This window comes from Gossypium raimondii, chromosome 3 (genome assembly GCF_025698545.1).
Source record: "Gossypium raimondii isolate GPD5lz chromosome 3, ASM2569854v1, whole genome shotgun sequence".
Taxonomy (NCBI): domain Eukaryota; kingdom Viridiplantae; phylum Streptophyta; class Magnoliopsida; order Malvales; family Malvaceae; genus Gossypium; species Gossypium raimondii.
In genome coordinates this window covers 17,286,590-17,308,605 of record NC_068567.1, presented here as the reverse complement: position 1 = coordinate 17,308,605, position 22,016 = coordinate 17,286,590, and the positions used below count along the sequence as shown (strand labels likewise).

The following is a 22,016-nucleotide window of genomic DNA, read 5'->3' as shown; positions in this document are numbered from 1 at the left end:
TGGGTAGCATACCCGTTTTGGAGACTAACAAGACCATTTGTACTCCTACTACTGAGATAGAGTCTTAGACTGTGCCAATTGGGGATGATCTTGTGTCCCAAATGATGCTACGAGTACTAGAGAGGGTTGCTGGGAACCGTACTAGACTTGGAGTTTGGAGGTCAGTTACTGAACGGCTCTGATAGCTCATCAGAGGGAGCGAGTGTTTACGGTCTTAGTTGATAAAGCCAAAATATTGAAGGAAGTCAAGCGCACTAAACGCGAAAGGAAAGACTGAGAGAGAGCTCAGAGTAAGGTGAAGAAAGATTCAGGTCCTTCTAGTTTTGTTCAGTGCCCCAAGAAATGGGCTAGATCCGATGAACCTCCTAAGAATGAGGCGTCGGTTGCTTCTAATGTGATTCTGTGCTGTGCCAATTATGGGAGACGTTATTCGAGTGAGTGTTGGAGGAAATCTAGAGCTTGTCTCTATTGTGGGTCAATGGAGTACTGAGCTCGAGACTGCCCTCATTAACTTGATCAGATGCTAGCTCCGACACAAATTACGACTACGAGTACTATTTAGCCTCCGAGAGTAACTCCAGAAACATCTAGAGGTCGGGATACCGGTAAGGGTGGTAGTAGTTCTGGTAGGGGTCAGCGAGCACCGAACAGAGGTGCAACTCAGGCTGAAACATATCAGCCTGTACTTGTGTACGCGACTAGGTGTCATGAGGATAGGGATGACGTCGATGTTATCGCGGGTATGTTCTTTATTTACTCTATACCATATTTTTCCTTAATTGATATAGGTTCTACACATTTTTACATAGCTAGTATTGTATCTGTGAAACTGAATATTTTTGTCGAGTATACTGCTAGCAAGGTTTTTATGGTTAGTCCTCTAGATCAGTCCGTTCGAGTTGACAAGGTTTACAGAAGTGTACCATTAGAGAATGAAGAGGTTGCATTTCTAGCTGATTTGATGAAACTACCTTTCGGGGAGTTTTGATCTGATTCTAGGAATGGATTGACGCATCGAACATCGAGTCATTCTCGATTGTGCCTCTAAGGGGCTACTTTGAGAACGGATGAGAATTGTGAGATAGTGATGATATGGGAGTGTCGAGATTATCTTGCAGATGTAATCTCCGCCTTAGTAGCCGAGAAATTAGTCCAAAAAGAGTGTGAGGCCTACCTTGCCTTCATCTCTAACTCTGCTTCAACTAAGGTATCTTTTAATGACATTCAAACGGTCTGTGACTTCCCGGATGTCTTTCCCAACGAGTTGCCAGGGTGTACCACCGAACCGGGAAGTTGAGTTTGGTATCGATCTGAAACCTGGAACAACTCTGGTATCGATTACACCATATCACATGGCACCGAAAGAGCTTACTGACTTGAAAGCTCAACTTCAGAAGCTTCTCGATCGAGGGTTCGTTAGACCGAGTGTGTCTTCGTGGGGAGCACCAGTGCTGTTTTTCAAGAAGAAATGTGGTACGACGAGAAAGTGTATTGATTACCGTCAGCTGAATAAGTTAACAATCAAGAACAAGTATCCGCTCTTAAGAATCGATGATTTATTTGATCAGTTCCGTAGAGCTTCTATGTTTTCTAAGATTGATCTCCATTCTGGTTACCATTAGCTCAAAGTTAAGGAGATGAATGTGTTCAAGACTGCTTTTAGGACTCGTTAAGGATATTACGAGTTCCTAGTTATTCCTTTTGGCTTAACGAATGCCCCGGCTACATTTATGGACTTGATGAATTGAGTATTTCAACCTTATTTGGATCGATTTATAGTAATGTTCATGGATGGTATTCTGATCTACTCAAAGACTGAAACCAAGCACAACAAGCATCTTCGTATTATACTATAGACACTCCGTAAGTAACAGCTGTATGCTAAGTGTAGTAAGTACGAGTTATGGTTTTCTGGTTGCCTTTTTGGGGCATGTTGTAACCGCCGAGGGGATCCGAGTCAATCCCAAGAAAATTGAGGCTCTAGTTGAGTGGAAACAACCAAACAATATATCCAAACTCTAAAGTTTCCTCAGGTTAGCAGGTTACTACTGGAGATTTCTCGAGGGATTCTCCTTAATTGCATCTCCCCTGACTAAGTTACCGCATAAGAACGCCCCGTTCAGGTGGTCTAAGGAGAATCAGTTGAGCTTTGAGAAGTTTAAGTCTGTTCTGACACAAGCTCTTATTTTAGTTCAGTCTGAGTCTAGAAAAGATTTTTTGGTTTACAGTGATGTGTCGCACGTCAGCTTAAGATGTGTTCGGATGCAAGATGGTAGGGTAATATCTTATTCGTCCTAACAGCTTAAGTTTTATGAGGGTAACTATCCTATTCATGATCTTGAGCTAGCTGTAGTCGTGTTTGCATTGAAGATCTAGAGGCATTATCTATACGGTGAGAGGTATATTATCTACACTGATCATAAGAGCCTCAAATATATATTAACCCAGAATGAGTTAAACTTTAGACAATGTAGATGGGTTGAATTGCTTAAAGACTACGACTGTACTATAGAGTATCAGCCTGGTAAGGCTAATGTGGTAGTCGACGCTCTTAGTCGTCGAGCGATGTCTGATCTGCGAGCAATGTTTGCTCAATTGAGCTTATTTGATGACATGAGTCTGTTAGTTGTATTGCAAGTTAAAAAAACTTAGGCTGATTAGATCTGAGCTAAACAGATGGATGATGAGTCTTCAATTCAACAGTTTCGTCAGGTTGAGTCTGGTGAAGCTTCTGAATTTGGCTTGAACAGTGACGGGGTTCTGTACTTCAAAGGTTGGGTTTGTGTGCCTAAGGACCATGAATTATGACAATCAATCTTGTAAGAAGTGCATAGCAGCCATTATGCTATGCATCCTAGTGGGAATAAAATGTACCGTGATCTACGAGAGCTGTACTGGTGGCCTGGTTTGAAATCGGAAGTGACTACTTTTGTTTCTCAATGTCTAACGTGTCAGAAGGTCATGGCTAAACATCAGTTGCCTTAAGGGTTGCTTTAGTGGGTTAAGATTCCCTAGTGGAAGTTAGAGCGTACGGCAATGGATTTTGTTAGCGGGTTACCTCTGACACCCACTAAGAAAGATTCTGTGTGGGTCATCGTTGATCAATTAACCAAGTATGTCAATTTCCTTCCAATTAGAACTAATTATTCACTACAGAAGTTAGCTACACTGTACATGTCTAAGATTGTGAGGTTACACATAGTCCCGATTTAGATTATCACGGAAAGGGGTCTGTATTTCACCTCTCGATTCTGGAATAAACTACATGAAGCTTTAGGTACACGACTGGATTTCAGTACTATGTACCATCCTCAGTTTGACGGGCAGTCTGAACGAGTTATTCAGATTCTAGAGGATATGCTTATGAGTTGTGTGATTGACTTCAGGGGCAATTGGGAGGATCACCTGTCGTTAGCTGAATTTGCGTATCACAACAATTCCAATCTAGCATTCAGATGGCACTTTACGAGTGTATGTATAGTCGTAAGTGTTGTAACCCTCTGTGTTGGACAGAGTTAGGTGAACGACGGGCTTTGGGTCCTTAGTTAGTATCTGAAATTGAGAACACGGTTAAACTGATACGAGATCATTTGAAAGCTACTTCTGACTAATAGAAGTCCTATGCTGACTTAAAAAAAGATATTGAGTACTCTATGGGCGATCAAGTGTTTTTGAAAGTATCGTCGTGGAAAAAGGTCCACCGGTTCAGACAAAAGGACAAGTTAAGTTCGAGATTCATCAGACCTTATCATATTTTGAAATGGTTGGACCGATTGCTTATTAACTTGAGTTGCCACCTGAACTTGATAGGATCCACGACGTATTCCATGTCTCGATGTTACGAAGATGTCAATCTGACCTAATTTCACCTTCGAGGAGGAATCGATTCAGATTCTAGAGTGGGACAATAAAGTCTTGTGAAGGAAAACTGTACCTCTAGTTAAGGTCTTGTGGCGAAATCACGGTACCGAGGAAGCCACTTGGGAACCTAAAGATTTGATACACCAGCAATACCCGCATCTGTTTGAATTAGGTAAAATTTTGAAGCCAAAATTTTCTTTTAGGGGAGAGAGTTGCAACGCCTCAAAAATGTGAGCTTTCTTATTAGGTTGTGTCAATGAAAGATGTGAGTGTTTCTATAGTAATGTGCTCTGGTTCCTCACTAAAGGTCTGAGGTTTGAGTCACATCTTTTGAATTTTTGTGTATTCTTTAATTGATCTTTAGACTTGCATGTGTTACATAAGTTAAATTCTGTGCGTTGATGTCTCAATGATGAGTTTAGTGGTTCACTTTTTAAGCATCTGTATGTTTCATTGGTCTTGTGCTTAAATCTCTGCGTGGGTATTAAGGAATTTTTTTTGCACTTATCTGATAATATCGATCTTAGAATTTTAAATGAATTTCATTATACATTTAACTTCCTTTCCCTCACTGTTTTTTGTTTATTTTATTTTCTTCTTCTACGTTTTTTTGTCGTTGGAAATGAGATAGTTGACGGCACACGAGCTGCCATACAAGCGTGTGTGCAGGTCATGTGTGTCACATGACTATGTGGAGAGTCATGTGGTGGATCGTGTAACTAAATGAATTTGGATTTAAGACGCGCTGACGAGCTACATGGGTGTGTGGTAGGCTGTGTGTGAGATATTAAGGTGCAGTGGTCACACGAGCTAGCACATGGATGTGTGTCCAGACTGTGTAACTCATTATTTATGTATTAGGGACACACGGGTAGAGGACACAGGCGTGTGCCAGACTATGTATGGTACACAGGGGTGTGCCTAGATCGTGTAACTCACTAACTTGGTGAATAGAAGTACATAGGCAACCACATGTCCGTGTGCCAAATCGTGTGAAGTTACACAGGCACCCACACGAGCATGTGACCCTGAATCAACAAATATCTGTTAATGCCATAATTGTTGTACGAGGTGAGTGTAAGTCATCTGTAGGATGTGTATGAACTAAACTAAACTGTATGATCTACTTTATCATGATTATAAACTAGTTCTACATACACGTATGAGAAAATTCATAAGAATTTCAACCCTCTATTATATTGGAACTATATGATTGTATCTGCATAAGGTAATATATATTGGTCATCTGTTCTCTGTATTTGCATGGGGTAGGAATTATGAATTGAAGGAAGTGTTTTGTACTAATTTGGTGGTCAAACCACCTGTAATTATCTTATCTGGCAATGAGACTGTAAACACTGCAACGTGACATTCTGACACTATGAGGTACGTAGGGCGGCATGGGTATTATATGCTTACTCGTGTATTGTGTTGGTCGGAGATGGTGTGTAGTGGATGAGGGTAGGATAACTGCATTTGTATCTATATTTACATCTAAATCTATTTTTTATTTGATCTGCTGTGTATCTGAACTATTCTGTATCTAAAACTATTATGAATTATTAATCTGATCAAATAAGACTGGGTATGATGTCAAAATTCTCAATGATATCTGAGTTATTTTACATACGTTGAGTATTTATATTTCACACTAGGTTGCAACATACTAACTAGGCTGAATGAATTTTAGGAACCTCCCAGAACTAAGTGGCCGGAGGATGCGAGACTCAGTCATCTAATGGTCCTATTATGTTGAATAGTTTATGGTTTTAAGACTTATCTACGTATCGATTAAATCGATTTTATGTGCATCTGTTTCTGGTAAGTTCATTTGACTTTCTAAACTTGGTCTTTTCGTCTAGACCAGGTTTAAGGTGTTACAAATAAAATAATTAGAATTAAAAAAATTTAGGTTAAGAAATTAAGATTAAGTGTTTGGGAATTAATTTGGTTAAAACGGATTTTAAAAACGAGATTTGATTTGAAAATAATTTTGAAAATGATTTTAATTGAAAAATAAGGACGATTTTGGGAAAGAGAGGAAAATGTACTTGGTTAAAGGGGAAAATGTCCAAATTTTAAATTTTGGTTGGTTATTTAAACTACCCACCGTCTCCTTCTCTCCCATTCTTCATCTATTCAAAAATTTTGCCAAACAGAAATTCTTGTTTTTCTTCTGAAATTAGTTCATCCTTTTTTTTAAACTCTCCAAACACAAAATCTCCTTTCAATTTCAAAGAATACTCAAGTTTTCAACCTCAATTTCTCTAAAGTTCTTCACACATTCAAACTTGAATTAACTTCATAGCTCATCAATTTTTCAAAATTAAGGTAACATTCTAACTTTTCTTGATCAAATAGAGTGTGTTGTTATTTCAAATAAAATTTTAATAGATTAAATTATGATTTCAATAGATCAATTGATTTTACGTTGATTTTAGCTTGAAAATGGTGAATCTCGTTTTATTAAGTTAACGTATTGTTTCAAAGATATTTTCAACTTATTTTGATCCTATTAAAAGGTTTTAATCCTAATTTAACAAATCTTTAAGTAATTTTGAAAGATTTGAGTGATTTCTTCACATTAAAGCTTTTTTGGCTTGATTTTTCCCAAAAAATGAAATCCACGTAATTGGAAAAAATTGAAGGTTTAAATATGTAATTAGATGATATTTAGGAAGACTATGATCAAAATTAAGGTTTAGAAACAAGATTTGAGTGGTGAAATCGTATTTTCGACAAAACTAGCTAAGTTTTCGGTATAGAGATCTAGAGGCTTTGATCTATATTTTAGAATGAATTAATCTTGTTTGTTGTTGTTTGTAATGCCTTTGTAATGTGTTTATGTGTATGTAATGTTCCAACTCATTTGGGAGCCTCTACAAGCAAGGACAAAGGTAAACAAAAGCTAACTTGAGTTTTATTGTGGAAGCTAGTTGCTAATGTGAGTGATCTTGTGTGCTATAGTTAATGTACAAAACAGTGAGTTAAAGGGGGATTAGGTGATCAAAATCATCAAATATAAGTCCTAGAATTAAGTGTTCTTACTTGAGCTTTGATTAGTTGATAAACAAGATTACTTGTGTTTTGAAATGTTTAAGTGTGTCATATGATTATATATATGCTGAATATGTGATTGAATATCCCTTGAAGATAGTTGATATTATGCACACACCTTAGGTATGAAAGTGAATTTGGCTTAATTAGAAAAATTTTAGCACTTGTAGTGCATTATATGAACATGTGTTAAATGTTTGAACATGGTAAACGATGATAAATGTGAGTGTGCATAAACCAGAAAATGTGTGTGAAATGGATATATTGGCCTTGTGAACCTTTGAAAACATTGGATATAGTTGGCATGCCATAGTATTTGAGTACTCATTTATATGTTTTAAGTTGAAATTTTGTCAAATGGTTTAAAATAAAATGCCCAAGACACAGAATGAACCACATTTCAAAAATTACGAGTTTTGCTTTCGATGTGTAAAATAAAAATTTTAGCCATGTTTATATTTTGTTGTATTATGTTAGTCGAAGCATGATTTAGATTGGTATGTCTAAATGTTCTTGATTAAGCATGATTTGATGGTGTGGTGGTTGGTTTTATGGTGTCATTGGTTGACCGATAAGGAGAGTCACATAAGTGGCTATGTGACATTTCAGATTTTGGTTAGTCCATTCAGGCTGGGTTTGGAGCGCCACATTTAGACTCTTTAAAGGAGGACCTTGTTGGCCATGCGTACTCTAGGACCCCTAAATTGCCTACCATCCCTTTGAAAGGTGTTGGAAAATGCTCTTTTAATTTCCTCCGCCTTAGCAAACTTATGTGCCTTATCATATAAGTTTGCCAAACTCTACAGTCTATTATCAGTAAATGAATACTGCATTGTGCTCATTTTGATCCCCCATAATGAAGGCATCAATAGCCCATTAGTTTTCCAAATTCTTCGTGTTCAACGTGGATGGATGAAACCGTTTCACATAGTTCTGCAAAGATTCTCTATCCCTTTACTTTGCTTACATTAAACCTATAAGAGTGGTCATTATCGTCCTATGGGCACGAAACCTTCCAAAAATCATCTGACCCAACTGTGAGAAGCTCTGAATGGGGCCCTGTTGCAAAGATAAATATCAGTCCTTCGCACTTCCCCTAAGAGTCGTCAAGAAAGATTTACACTTCACTACATTAGAGGCCCCTAATACATTCATGTAATCATTATATTGCATGAGGTATGCTTTGGGGTCCTTGCTACCTTCAAACATCTCTTTTGGCATTTTAAATTTGGATGGTAGGTTCACAGCTGCTACTTCTAAGGACAAAAGGTTGTTAGAATAAAATAACCAGTCCATGTCTTGTACATTAAGGTGTAATTCTTGGACATCTCTACGCAAAGCATCCATCTCATTCTACCATGGTTTTGCATGTGCTCCCATAGCCTTTTCTTGGAAAGGCGTGACATGATTCTGCAGATTAGAATGGTTGAAATCTTTCTTCTTAATTCTTTGTTTTGCGTTAGCAGCTCTTGGTGAAACAATTGTTGCTGTTTAAAACCTGGTGCTTTGTTGATTCATTTATTCTTTCATTAACCTTAGTTTTTCCTGTAAACCAAACAACTACCGTGGTAATGCTCCCTGGTTAGAGGGGAAGGATGCCCTTAACCAGAAGGGGCGTTAAGATCAAATGAATTAGAAGCACCTTCTTGGCCTGAGTTGCCTAAGTTTTTTTGTCGATCAACAAACCAGCCAAAAAGAGATCCATTTCTCGGTGTTGGTTGCCGGTGTTAGAACTTCCTGCTTGGTCTGATAGGAAGCTGTTAAGAAAATTCTCATTAGGGTGAGTCATCTTGGTTTTCTCATTTTCCAATGGTTGGAAGTCTACCCACGCTCACCGCACCAAATTGTTGAGTGTTTTTGTGTGTTTGTCTCTAAAGGGTGTTAATTTCCCTATTTATATGATATGGTTCCCAGATGTGACGTCGTAGGTAGGTCCCCATGCATGCCGACACATGCCCTACTCTAGGATTAACACGTGTTCTTTATGTGCAAGTTCACTTGCATGGTGGTGTGAACCGATCCCGTGCGAGCTCATGAAAGGATGCAAACTCCTCACATGTGAATGCAAGTTGCAGACTATGCAAACTACAGGCCGGTCCTAATCGAGTAACTGGGTAGCAAGTTGATAATGGCGAACACCATAACAAAGTTATTGGATAGTTAAGTTTTTTTTTTTAAGTTTTGATAGCGAGCTCCAAGTGACGATTCGACAATCAGTACGATGGATCATTAACCATATATGAGTATAAGAACATACCTTAGATCCAAGGTGATTTGACGATCAGTGTTGGAGAATGGAGAAAAAAATTGAATTTCGTTTCATGAAAAAAAACTAAACTGTAGAAGGAAGGAGAAAATGAGCTTTCGATTGTTTCATGTAATGTGAACAGAGGAAGCCATTTAGCATCGATTTTAACAGCACAGTGACTTAGATGAAAATTTTTAAATAGTACAATGACCAATTTGTAGCTTTTTTTTTAGTCAAGTGACCAAAATGAAAACTTACCAATAATTTAATGACTAATGGTGTAATTTACCATTTTATTTACTCATTTTTTTTAAAGAGAAAACCAATAATTTATTTTTTAAATGCGGCCACTCAAGTAGAAGTGCACCGTTTTCACCGCGTCAGATGTTTGAAAAAAACAGAAAATTCTGAAAGAAAGAGATACAATCAATGAATCCGTGTTTATCAATCACAGCGACAAATCCAATTCAACTGGTGGTGCCATCGTCCCTCTCATTCTCTTTCGCGCGTAATCTCCTTCTTCAGCTGCTCTCAGCCGATTTCTCTTTCTTTTCACTGTAATTTTCTCCTTCTCGCTTCCTTTCAATTTTTGTTATATTCTTCTCAATTCCATTTTACCTTCTGCATTGAGTTCGTTCTCCTTTTTTGGTTTTTGTTTAGCAGATTTTAGGAATATCTATAATGTGTCATTGTCTACATTGAGTTTGATTCTTCTATTTGGTTTGATGTAAAATCTAATCGTTCAGTTATTATGTAAATTAGATATTCTATTTTTTTCCTCAAAGATCTCGATATTCATTTTCCCCTAGCCATTGGCGTCTCATCTCTTTATACATATTTATATTCTGGTTGATCGTTAATCGATTCATTTAACTTTCGATTATCTTGCGATGGGATTTGATTGCATTGTGTATCTTTCAGGAATTCTGGCTTAATTGATGAATAATTAGAGGCATTGTTTTTGGAGGAGTCGATTTAGCAACTGGCTTGGTGTTTGGATTTGTAACAATGTCCTCGAGAGGCCAATATCAACCAATGCCACTTTCGGTTCTACTGAAACGAGAATCATCAAATGAAAAGATAGAGAAACCGGAGATTGTACACGGACTAGCGAGCCAGAGCAAGAAAGGTGAGGACTTTACGTTGCTTAAGACGGAATGCCAAAGAACAATGGGAAATGGTGTCACCACATTCTCAGTTTTCGGGGTATGAATTTCCGTCTCCCATATTTACTGAACCAATGCTAATCATATACTAATGCTTGAGGAGTCGCCTAATTCACCAAGAAATCTGTCATTTGTATCACTAGAATATAAAGATTTACAAACTTTTATCTGTTAGGCATATTGGTTCAATTATTCTGTAGAATTTGTTTGGTTTTCCAAGATGTACTTGTCATCATTTATTTGCTTATTAGAGTGGAAAAGATCATCTTTTAAAGTGCTGCTTCCTTGATGTTCTTCATTGTTGTTTTTTTTTTTTTTTTCCTCTTTTTATATGTTGGTTTTGCTAAATTTTTTTTCACTTTTGCAGCTCTTTGATGGGCACAATGGATCTGCAGCTGCTATTTACACTAAAGAGAATCTCCTTAATAATGTCCTAAATGCTATTCCAACGGATCTTAATACAGATGAATGGGTTGCTGCACTGCCTAGGGCTTTGGTTTCTGGCTTTGTTAAAACAGATAAAGACTTCCACAAGATAGGTATGAGCTGTTTTGGTAAACATATCTTAGTATAGCATATGTTTTATAGGACAATCATTGGACAAAATAGGAGTATTTGGGTAAGTTCATGGACACAAGCACATAATTTCTTCCCCCCAATGGAGCAATTGGGATGAAGAAAACTTATTTTTAAGTGGGTATTTTCTTTTAATTTTTTAAGTTTTTGGTAGTAATTTCTTTGGGCTTTTCACGCACGTTTAGTAAATGATTTGCATGTTATGCTTTTCTTTCCAGGAAAAAAATCAGGGACAACTGTAACCTTTGTGATAATAGAAGGATGGGTTATAACAGTTGCATCTGTTGGTGATTCCCAGTGTATATTTGACTCAGCTAATGGTGGAATGTATTACTTGTCAGCTGATCATAGGCTTGATTGCAATGAAGAGGAGTAAGTTAATGACAGTGTTTGTTTGATATGCAAGTTTCTCTAAATACTGAGGCCTTACTCTCTGTTTTCATCTTATTAGAACGGAACGAATCACTGCTAGTGGGGGTGATATTGGTCGATTAAATGCTGGTTGTGGTACAGAGGTATCTTCTCTTCCATTGCAATTTTGCATCTCATTTTTTTTTGGTGTTTCAACAAAGTTTATATAGATTCTTAGCCTTTTCTTTCTAGGCAGTGAAACATAACACCCTCAAGATATATTCATGTGAATGGATGTGCAACCACAACACTTGGAAAACACAATCTAGAAGCTAGTTTCAGACATTTCATGACTCTATGGAAAAGTGTATCAAAAAGACACTACTCTTATTTGATAATTGATGTGAATTACAGAACACCTTTTTTAAAACTTAGTAATTATAGCTGCAACAATTGTAATTAGCAACAACTTTTCTGTATCTATAATGTTTAGATGCAGATTCTAAAAACATGCCACTGATGTGCTTGTAAATTATATGATTCCCTGTAGAGAATTTCAGCATCTGCAGTCAGTGACAACGTCTGTTTTTGATTAATTTTGTGGATCAAAGCTGGTGACTTAATGGTAAAGTTATTTTGTAGATTGGTCCTTTGAGATGTTGGCCTGGAGGCTTGTGTCTTTCACGATCCATTGGCGATAGGGATGTTGGGGAGTTCATTGTTCCTGTTCCATACATAAAGCAAATAAAGGTTTGTCTCTCATACACCGCATGCACGCTGCATTTGATATATGTTAGTTGGCCTATCTTAATTTCTGGATTGAACTTCTTACTCTGTGCTTGAATATTGTATTTTGTACAGTTCCTTTCAGAGCACCATATTAATATATATTTTCCTGATGCCACTGTACTAAGAAACTTGGAATGAATTTTGCTGTAATGGACTTCCTTGAGCTTGGGACCAATATCTTTTCCGAATTCATGATCATTGAAGGATTTAGTAGAGGCATTAAGTTCATATCTTCATTTGCCTTCACTCACAATTGAAATGCTTTTGCACATTGGTTTTTCAATTTTTCTTTATTATTTTTTTTACTCTAATCAGTTTTCTTTGGAAATGTTCCTAACTGATTGAGAGTGCTAGTGTTTCTTTTTTACTGTTATTAACAAGTTAATTTAACCGCTTCTGTATTTTCTGCAGATGTCTACAGCTGGTGGTAGGCTGATTATCTCTAGTGATGGTGTTTGGGATGCCTTATCAGCTGAAGCAGCTCTTGATTGTTGTCGTGGAATGCCACCAGAAGCAGCAGCTGCACAGATTGTGAAAGTACCATCCTGAATTATATTTGTCTGCACTCTGCTCTTTAGATATTGCTGCTGGGAGCACTATGCCCTTCTGCCTTTGCTATATTTTAGTATCTGTTGCCTTTCTCATTATCTTCTGATTCCTTTGTCTCCTATGAACAGGAAGCTTTGCAGGCAAATGGTCTTCGAGATGATACAACCTGCATCGTTATTGATATCTTACCACAAGAGAAGCCAGCTGCTCCGTCGCCACCACCAAAGAAGCCAGTAAAACACCTTTTGATGTCATTATTTCGCAAGAAGCCTTCCGAATCATTCTCTTATAAAGATAAAGAATACATGGAGCCAGATGTGGTGGAAGAATTGTTTGAGGAGGGATCTGCTTTGCTTTCAGAAAGGTTAATGCTTATGAGGATCTTCTATTTATTAAAATGTTAAATTTGTACTTCAATTGTCAGATCAAGCATCAGACCCATAAATCATTTGTATCTGTCCATTCTGTTTAGCATAGCTTGCTATAAATGAAGACATGATAAAGTAATTTCTACTTTCATCTCACGAGGAACTCTTTTGTTGGATGCAGGTTGAATACAAAATACCCAGTGTGCAACATGTTTAAGCTGTTCATGTGTGCAGTCTGTCAAATAGAAATGAAACCTGGAGAGGGTATTTCCGTTCATGCTGGTACTTCTAGTTTGGTAAAGGTATGTCCATGGGATGGTCCCTTCCTTTGCTCTAGTTGCCAGGAGAAGAAAGAAGCTATGGAAGGGAAAAGACCATCAGGTAATGACTGAACTCTCCACTCTCTCCGTCTCAAATGCAAATTGGTGTTACTAAAACACCTTTTCTTTCTTCCTATTTTCAGACAGACATTGCATTGACAGTGACTAGCTAGACCTCTCAAATTACTGTTGCATTTTATGGGCACAAAAATGTTTTGGAGGTGGTTATAAATGGGGAAGATGGTGCGTCTCACTACAGTAACTACCTTCAAATTTCTTATCGGGGGGCATTGATCATTCAGGTTCATTTGCAACTAAGGATCCAGTTAGATCTATCCAACTCAGAAGATCAGAGTTGAAATATGTGTTTATTTTTCTCAACAGTACCTCAAGCGGGAAAAGAAAAGAAAATATGAAAAACAAATGAGAAAATATTGGCCAAAGGGTTTCATACTCTTGGCAGTGCACACTGGCTGCCTCAGAGGTAATTCTTTCTTTTTAACATTTGTGTTCCCATCTTATACCGAGCACTTCAATTCTTAGTAATAATGTATAGGGAGTTTGATGAGTACATAATACACATTTGTCAGAAGTTAGGAAAAAAACTTTTGTTATTAGCTTGTTGAAAGAAATTTGTTAATGTATTGTGTGGTTTATTGCTAGAGTGCTATACATATAGCTTTTTAGTGATCAAGGATCAAATGCTGGTAACCTCAGTTATCAAAAGGAAGATACATGCACATGCTTAGTTTGTGTATATATGTCTTGATGTTTTGTGATACCTAGTAGGCAGATCTTGCCGTGCCAGAGTCTGAGGATAGATAGATATGTCGAGCACTGGACTAGCTCTGCTGTCAGGATCAGTAGACACCACTTGGCTGGAGGAAGTGGACTCTAAGCAAGTTAGACTATGAACTCGCCAGCTATGTCCTTTATGTGTACAATTCAAGCTCTATGAGGAGGCAAGTACCAAACAACTTGTCTTGTTATTCACGTTAGAATTTAGAAAACAGTATATGTTGGGGAGTTTTAGAACAAAAAGGAAAGAAAAAAAGGGCATATTAATAATATCCTAATGATCATATTATATGGTTTTCTAACTTGACGGCTCCATTTGTTTGATAATTTACGAGGCATATGGAGAGGGAGAGAGTGGGGGGAAGAGTTGACCTAAAGTTATCTTAGGCTCACATCTCTGTTGTTGGTTGGCTGTTTCTTGAATACCATTGGTGTTAATGGCTCAAGGGTCCCAGCTGCCTGCGAATTGGCTGGACTGGGTTTAGCTCATAAATTCACAAATCACAACCCATCCTTTTTTATAGTACTCGTTTTTCTTACTCTTTAGAAAAATAAAATATTAATATTTTAATAGTAAAGAAGGATATTTTAACAAAGCCCAGACGTTTTCTTGAATGTTCAAATAATTGGAAGAAAATTTTAAATTTGTAGAATTTACAAGCAGAATGGTCAGTTTTCAAGCTATTCTTGTCCAAACATCATTTTGAAAAGTAGCTCTTTATGTTGATGCTTTGCTAGTTCTGATTTAGAAATAATCGTGACTCAAGTTGAAAATATCAGGGATATCAATTTCCAACAATTCGAATTTCCATTGGTGATCAAAGGATATTCACCCATAGAACCTATTAGAATAACCATGAGAATCAAGAAACAAAACTAAAATGAAGAAGTAAACACTAAGGGTCAGTTCTTCATTACTTTTGAAAAGTACTTTTAAGAAGTGCTTTTGAAAAGTTTAGTTTAAAATTTGAGTGTTTAGCATTGCTGTCAAAAAGTACTTTTGAGAAATAAAATGTCCATTTTAGACATGTTATTATCAAGTAACAAATATACATTTAAATAATATTTAAATTAGTTAATATTATTATATTTTAGTAAGAATATAAAAAAATTATTATAACTTGTTAATATTTTAATATATGAAATATAAATTTTAAATATTTAAATATAACCATTAAATATTTGTAATTAGTATTTAAAAAAATATTTTTTTTATTTTTAATTAATGATTTTAACACAATTGTAATTAAGCACCAAGAAAAAAAAATAAAAATACCATGTTATTGAAGGGGTGAAAAGGTAATTAAGCACCAAAAGTGTTTTTGAGAGAAGAAAAGCTAAAATTTTTAGCTTCTCCTTTTCAGCTCCTTTTCAGAAGTGTTTTTCAAAAGCACTTCTGAAAAGCTAAAAATTTCAGCCAAAAGTAGCTTGTTCTTCACAACTTTTCTTTCAAAAGTGCTTTTAGAGTCAAAAGTGCTTTTTTTAAGCAATGAAGAACTGGCCCTAAAAATGAAAACAATGATGAACAAGAGAGGAATTTAGTAGCACAAAGGCTTCTTTCGTTCAACTCAGAAATCTCACATTTATACACTTGTACAAGTGATAAGATTTGATAACTTATCAACTAATTAACCAGCTAATTATTTTACGAACTAATTGATTAGTAACAGATCAATAACTAGCTAGTTAAAACTAGCAGACTCGGTCAACAAGTGAAATTGATTCTTTGACTCATACTATAGTATTTCCCTAACTTTTCCTCCTAAATGGGAGATAAGACTCCCAACTTAACTCGTAACCTATCAAATGATTATGGTGGAAGAGGTTTAGTGAAGACATTCACTTGTTCCTCAAAAGGGACAAAATTAACCAGCAACGTGCCATCAAAAACTTTTTCTCGAATGAAATGTAAGTTGATCTCTACATGTTTAACACGATCATGATGTGTGGGATTAGCTGTTATTGAGACAATAATAGTACTGTCACACCTAGTACTGGATTTACCACTAATGATGATTACTCTAAGCTCAACAAATAATTGTTCTACCCACGTTTAACTCTTGCAAGGCTTCTATACTTTGCTTCATAGGTTGATTTGGACTCCACCAATTCTTTTTTAGGACACCACCCAATAGGATTATCAATAGGATTATCATCAAGATAGATACAATAGCTAGAGGTCAAATGTCGATCATCGGTATAGGCAGCCCAATCTATATCAACAAAGCACGTGAGATTCATAACTTCTGTAGATCTAAAAAAGAGACTAAAGTCAGTTATTCCTTTCAGGTACCAGAGAATCCTTTTAACAATCATTAGTGTGCGTCCAAAGGAATATTCATGTATTGACTTACTTTGTTCACTGTAAGAAATATCTAGTTTGGTAAGACAAACATATCGTAGGGTACCAACCACTTTTCCAGACAGATGCAATCTGAAAATGGTTGACCATCAATAGCATAAAGTTTAGGCCATAAAAGGCCTCAAGTAAGTGAATAGCATGTATTGACTTACTTTGTTCACTGTAAGAAATATCTAGTCTGGTAAGACAAACATATCGTATGGTACCAACAACTTTTCCATACAGATGCAATCTGAAAATTGTTTACCATCAATAGCAGTGTGTTTAGGCCATAAAAGGCTTCAAGTATGGAAAACAGAGACACCCAAATATTTGAAGATAGTTGTAATCAAGCTTGATGTGGAATAAATTTTCATAAGGTGAGATTCCATGTAATGCCTTTGTAGGAAGTCTATTGATCAAATGCACAATAGTAGAGGACGCATCGTTCCAATAAGAAAGAGGCATTTGAGCTTGAGCAAGCATTGGAAGGCCAATATCGACCACTTGTCTATGTTTATGCTCAACCAACTTGTTTTTCTAGAAGTATGAGAACATGAGACTTGCTGTTGAATCCCATAAGCCTTCAAGTATAGAAGTAACAAAACAAACGAAATTCACCTCCTCCATCTAACTAAAAAGCTTTAAGTTTGCAACTAATGTGTTGTTCTGCAAACTTTTGAAACTCCATAAAAACAGTTTGAACTTGGAACTTGCGTTTGAGAAAATAGATCCAACTATAATGAGTAGAGGAATTAAGAAATATCATATAATAAGAAAAACCATTTGAACATATTGGTGTAGGTCCATGTCATGGGGCTAGATATTTAGTCTAACAAATCGTACGACCTTAGGCGATTTCTTGGATTCAAATCTGCCTAAGTCAACCTTTATCTCGAAAATTGAAAATTCTCACAGAATTTCTCTAAGACATCAAAGCAAAGAGGAAGCAAACTCATAAAAAAAGAAGCTAAGAATGAACAAAAAGCCACAGAAAAATAGCGCACACCAAGTGTTTGAGTAAATGCTCTCAATAATATTTAATTACTATGAAAAATTACAACTGAGTGAATACAAATGAGGGGGAAGGCTTCTTATTGCAATTGAGCTCCCTAAAAACCAACAGTACAGATTAAGTTACATCGACGATCGAGATTAGAGCCTATCTACAATTAAGAGTCCTAAGGGATTTAAATTCTATACAATCTTTATCTTTTTAGGATTTACACTATTTAGCCTGGAAACTCTAGTTTTACTAGAGTGTTTCACTGGCCCACCAAAGCTTCAAGTAGATGGGCTTCTCCATAGGTTCCACGAATCGACCTAGTTCATGTAGGTCAAATGAGTCTCATTTAATAAGTGGACCTTTATGGGGCATTTTGTGCACAATAGTCACAGACTTTGATCTGCAACTCGTGCCCATTCTCAAGACGCTCTCATTGCGTCTTTAAAATGGAACTGGTTTGACTTGTCTCAGAAAAGTATCAATGCCTTGACTGATTCCGAACTTCTCTCTTTATCGGGTCATCCCACCTCCTAGAACATTTGCCTCAGCTTATGCCTCTTTTGTTGCCCAACTCACACTGTACTTATCTCTTGTACATCTCAATTGTAAGAGACCACCGCTTTTACTTGCCCCCATTATGACTTGCCTCGATCGAGATCCTCTTCATCTGTACAAATAGGCTTAGACATGCCTACATTGAACACCGAGTTCACTTTGAGTCTTGCACTAACTCTGGTTTGTAAGTTCCTCGACTTACTCGTTTCAAAATTCTAAAAGGGTTCCTGTGTCTTTGCCAAGCCAACGATAAGTCAAAATGTAAAACTCTACCAAAATGTTTGAGATATACCTCACTTGTTCACTTATTGCATTTACTTGTATTGTTTGTCCAGTTTGCATCACTATTTTACCCCCAAAGTCTTATGCATAACCCACCTCTATCTTATGTGGTAATCCTTCTAATGACTCCACAGGTCTTACATCAGTTTTTCGCATCTCTAGCATTTTCAAGGAGATATCCTTAGCATTTTGATCTACCAAGTTAATGTTTCTCCCATATGAAACACCCTTAGCTAGTTGGATTTTCAATAATACATTTTTTTGCCTCTCGTGTCTCAACTCATCAACACAAAGCATTGTTGTTATTGAGTATCCAAGATACATAAGCAACCGACAAAAGGAACTAGAAGAGCATTAACCTTGTCTAGGAAATTCAAGCCAACAATAAAGTCGTAATTATCTAAGTGAATTGCCTCGAAATTTTTTTTCCTTTCTATTGATTGATTTGTAATTCAACTCCTGGTGTTACTCCCACAGTCGAGACCTCTTTAGAATTAATAGTCTTGATTGTTTTAGTTGACTCGCACACTAAGAGACCAAACTTACCCATGACTTTCTCTTATATGAACAGATTTGATGCTTTTATATCATCAAGAGCATACTTTCTTTGACCTGTGATATTTATGTCTACATACATTAACTCATTCTGCTTGCGATCCCTCTTTGCTTTAGTAAATTTGAGCATCATTGATTTAAGCTCCAACACCTTATCCTCAATAGGCTCTGCTTTAATTTTTTTAGTGACTGTGGATAGCTTAGATCGCTCTGGATAGTTTGACATCCTATACAGACCATAACATAACTTAAGATATTGATATTTAATTGTAAGGATTGGAGTTGAAATTGATTAAAGAAAATGAAGTCTGATTTGAAATTTTAATTTCGAAACAATTTTGAAATGAAATGAGTTTTTTTTATTAATATGATAGATTATTTATGACTAATAATAAAGAAATTAGAAGAAATATATTAAGGAATTAAAATAAAAATAATTGAAATAATTAATAAAAGATGGATAATACAATTCAAACACTCCAATCAACTATGTGAATAAACAAACTTGAACTTTGGGCAGCCTTATCATCTTTTAGACTTTTTAACAAGCAAGCTGGATTGAAAAAAAAATATAGTAGTGTTACAGGTCATAGATTGAAGCCCATGACAAGTGTGCTAAGAACTTCCTAGGCAAAATTTGGGTGGAGAAGACCCCAAGTTCTTAAATATCAATGAATCTCATCATGGGTAGTACTACATTCATAAGGAGTTTCCACGTGTAGTGGAATATCATTGGGACCTTGAGGTCTAAAAGAGAAGGGATTTCTGAGAATTTCGTTTCACTTACTTTGGCCTCACTCCTCCCTTTGGTGTTTGTCTTGACCATTTTTGTATTAAAAAAAGAGAAAAAAAAAAGGAAATGAAAGAAAGAAAATTATTACCTTTTGAGAAAGTAGAGACTGGAGATGAAGAAGGCAAAAAGATTAAGTAGAGAAAAAGTTAGGGTTTGGATTGATTTAGCAAAAGTGTTTGAAGGGATGATTGAGTATTTATTTTATAGAAACAAGCGTATGCAAGAAGTTTATTTCGTGAAAACTATTTAGATTCTCTAATACAAATTTGACATCTGTCAAAAAGGTAAATTATGTAATGTTTGAATTTACGTGAGTAGCTGCCAAAATCTAAATTATCCAAATTAGTGGTATACGTCTGACGCAAATAGTTAGGTTTCAGTTATGTATTGGAATTCTCCAAAGCTAGGAATTCCCCAAGTTTGGCAGACTTAAGATTTTGGCGTATAATGGAAAAATAATTGTTTGGCGAAATGTAGTCTGCACATATGTTTCTTTTTGTGCATAGGTGTGGGAGTATTGTAACTGTTGTGTAAGCAAATGAAGATGTTATTTATGGATATTCTGCTATTTAAAGGAAAAGATAGTGTTACGTAACATCCAAAAAATCAGAGGTTAATATAATCAGGTTTGGGAATTAAGAAAGAGTGGTCATGCCCTAATTTTTGAGATTATCTATGTATTTTTAAGAATAAATGAGGTATTGATTTTTTGGATAAGTGTTAGTGAAATGTTCCTTAAAACTTAAGTTCAAATCCCTTCTCTCTCACCATTTTTATTATTTTGCTAATTTTGCTCAAATCCTAGAATGTGAAACATCTTATTTTTAAAATAAATATTGCAAAAACTATTTCAAAAATAAGGAAATAGCCTAGTGGTTAATTGATAAATGAAAAAGCAGGAAAATTAAATCGAAGTCCCAAGTTCGAATCATTTCCCATGCAAAATAACTATTTTTTTACAAAATTTTTTATTTTTAATGTGTGTGCCATCCATACCCTTGTAGCCCTAGGTATAAATGTTAATTTTACACAAAATAACCAGTATTTATTTTATTTTTACTTATCCTAGTTGTTCCTTCCCTCTCCTCTCCTCTTTGATCTTCATTTTTTTCTTTCTTCTTCCATTGTTATCGTCACCTACACCTAGTTTTACCATATCTTTCTTTTTTCTTTTTGTCTCAAGATTTGTTAACATCTTCTCCACCATCTTGCTGATATTTTTTCTCATTAAAATCATCCCCAAATCTGAAATCTTGAACCCCAAGATCAGTCTCGACCATTGCCAAGAAAGTTTCATTGTCGTTTCTCTCAACTAGCTTGTGTAAGATTTCTTTCTTCAATTTGTTGATTAATTTGTCAATTAAAAACCTAAATTTCCAGATCTTTAATTTAGGGTAATTTTAAATATTTTAAATTTATTTTTCCATATTTTTAATGGATTTTTAAATTATTTTTAAATTAGCCTCGAATTTGGCCACCGTAGGTGGTGGTGCGTGTGCCTATGTGCAAGAATGGGGGTTGTTTTGTTTCTTGGTTTTTTCCCATCTTTTCCTAGCATTAATTTGAGTTCTTGAATCCTTCTAATTAGCCTTTAATCACATTTTAGTTAGGGAAAGACGTTCTTGATCAATTAGCCATTCGGATCTCACAATTCAGGAAGTGTAAGTGCAATTAATTGTAAACTAGTTTGTTGTTTCAACAAAGTTATTGGGAAAAGGTTATGGATTGATTAAATGAGAGATTTTAATCAATATTATCTACTAATTTTCTAGTATGTAATTGTGTTAGGTGCTGACTGGAACACTCCAAATCAACTGTAAAGCCGAAAGACGTTCGCTCGCACGATTTGCAACAAAGTAGTGTAAGAAATCTAATTAGTTTGGATTCGAAAAATAGTAGTAATTTTGACGATTGGTTGGAACCTGTAAGTAGGTGTTTAAGGGATGGTTAAGAGATGAATTGATGAAATTTATACTGATTTTTAACTTAGGTTCGTTTTTAAGGTTAATTAAGGAAAATTTGAAGATTCGCTAGTGTGCTATGAGAAAGCGAAAAATAAGGTGTGGATCCCAAACTCAAAAAATTAATTAAAAATGATAATTTTTTAATATATTTGATGATTTATCTTCCTGATTGGATTGACTTAATAGCCAAATAATTAATTTTGTGAGTGATCGAACCAGTTACATTTCGAGCCTTAAAAGATTAATATGTTAGCAAAGTTGCTAGTTTGACAGTGTGACTGTGTGAATGGTATTGTGATTGATGATTGTGTTATTTGGTATTAGATTGATTTTATATATAGCATGATTTGCTGAGATATGAGTTTATGCATGATATAATTGTATGGATAATTTGCTATGTTATATTGGAAAGGTTGCTATACGTGCACATTAGAAAA

The 22,016-nt window shown here is 35.8% G+C and overlaps 1 protein-coding gene across 1 annotated transcript; it reads left to right on the top strand.

The window, feature by feature from the left end:
* The first annotated feature begins 9,528 nt into the window (after positions 1-9,528).
* LOC105797334 (probable protein phosphatase 2C 12) lies at positions 9,529-14,387 on the top strand. The gene is made up of 10 exons (XM_012627315.2): positions 9,529-9,723; positions 10,088-10,372; positions 10,700-10,871; positions 11,127-11,280; positions 11,360-11,423; positions 11,902-12,009; positions 12,460-12,585; positions 12,726-12,961; positions 13,147-13,346; positions 13,429-14,387. Exons 2-10 carry the CDS (start codon positions 10,175-10,177, stop codon positions 13,452-13,454), a joined length of 1,284 nt encoding a protein of 427 aa, XP_012482769.1. The 5' UTR covers positions 9,529-9,723; positions 10,088-10,174; the 3' UTR covers positions 13,455-14,387.
* The last annotated feature ends 7,629 nt before the right edge of the window (positions 14,388-22,016 follow it).

Bases quoted from the DNA above. Each gene is read 5' to 3' on its own strand.
- LOC105797334 (XM_012627315.2), top strand. From the start codon at position 10,175: ATGTCCTCGAGAGGCCAATATCAACCAATGCCACTTTCGGTTCTACTG. The intron at 10,872-11,126 runs GTATGAGCTGTT...TTTTCTTTCCAG, and splicing joins TAAAGACTTCCACAAGATAG to GAAAAAAATCAGGGACAACT. The intron at 12,586-12,725 runs GTACCATCCTGA...TCCTATGAACAG, and splicing joins CAGCTGCACAGATTGTGAAA to GAAGCTTTGCAGGCAAATGG.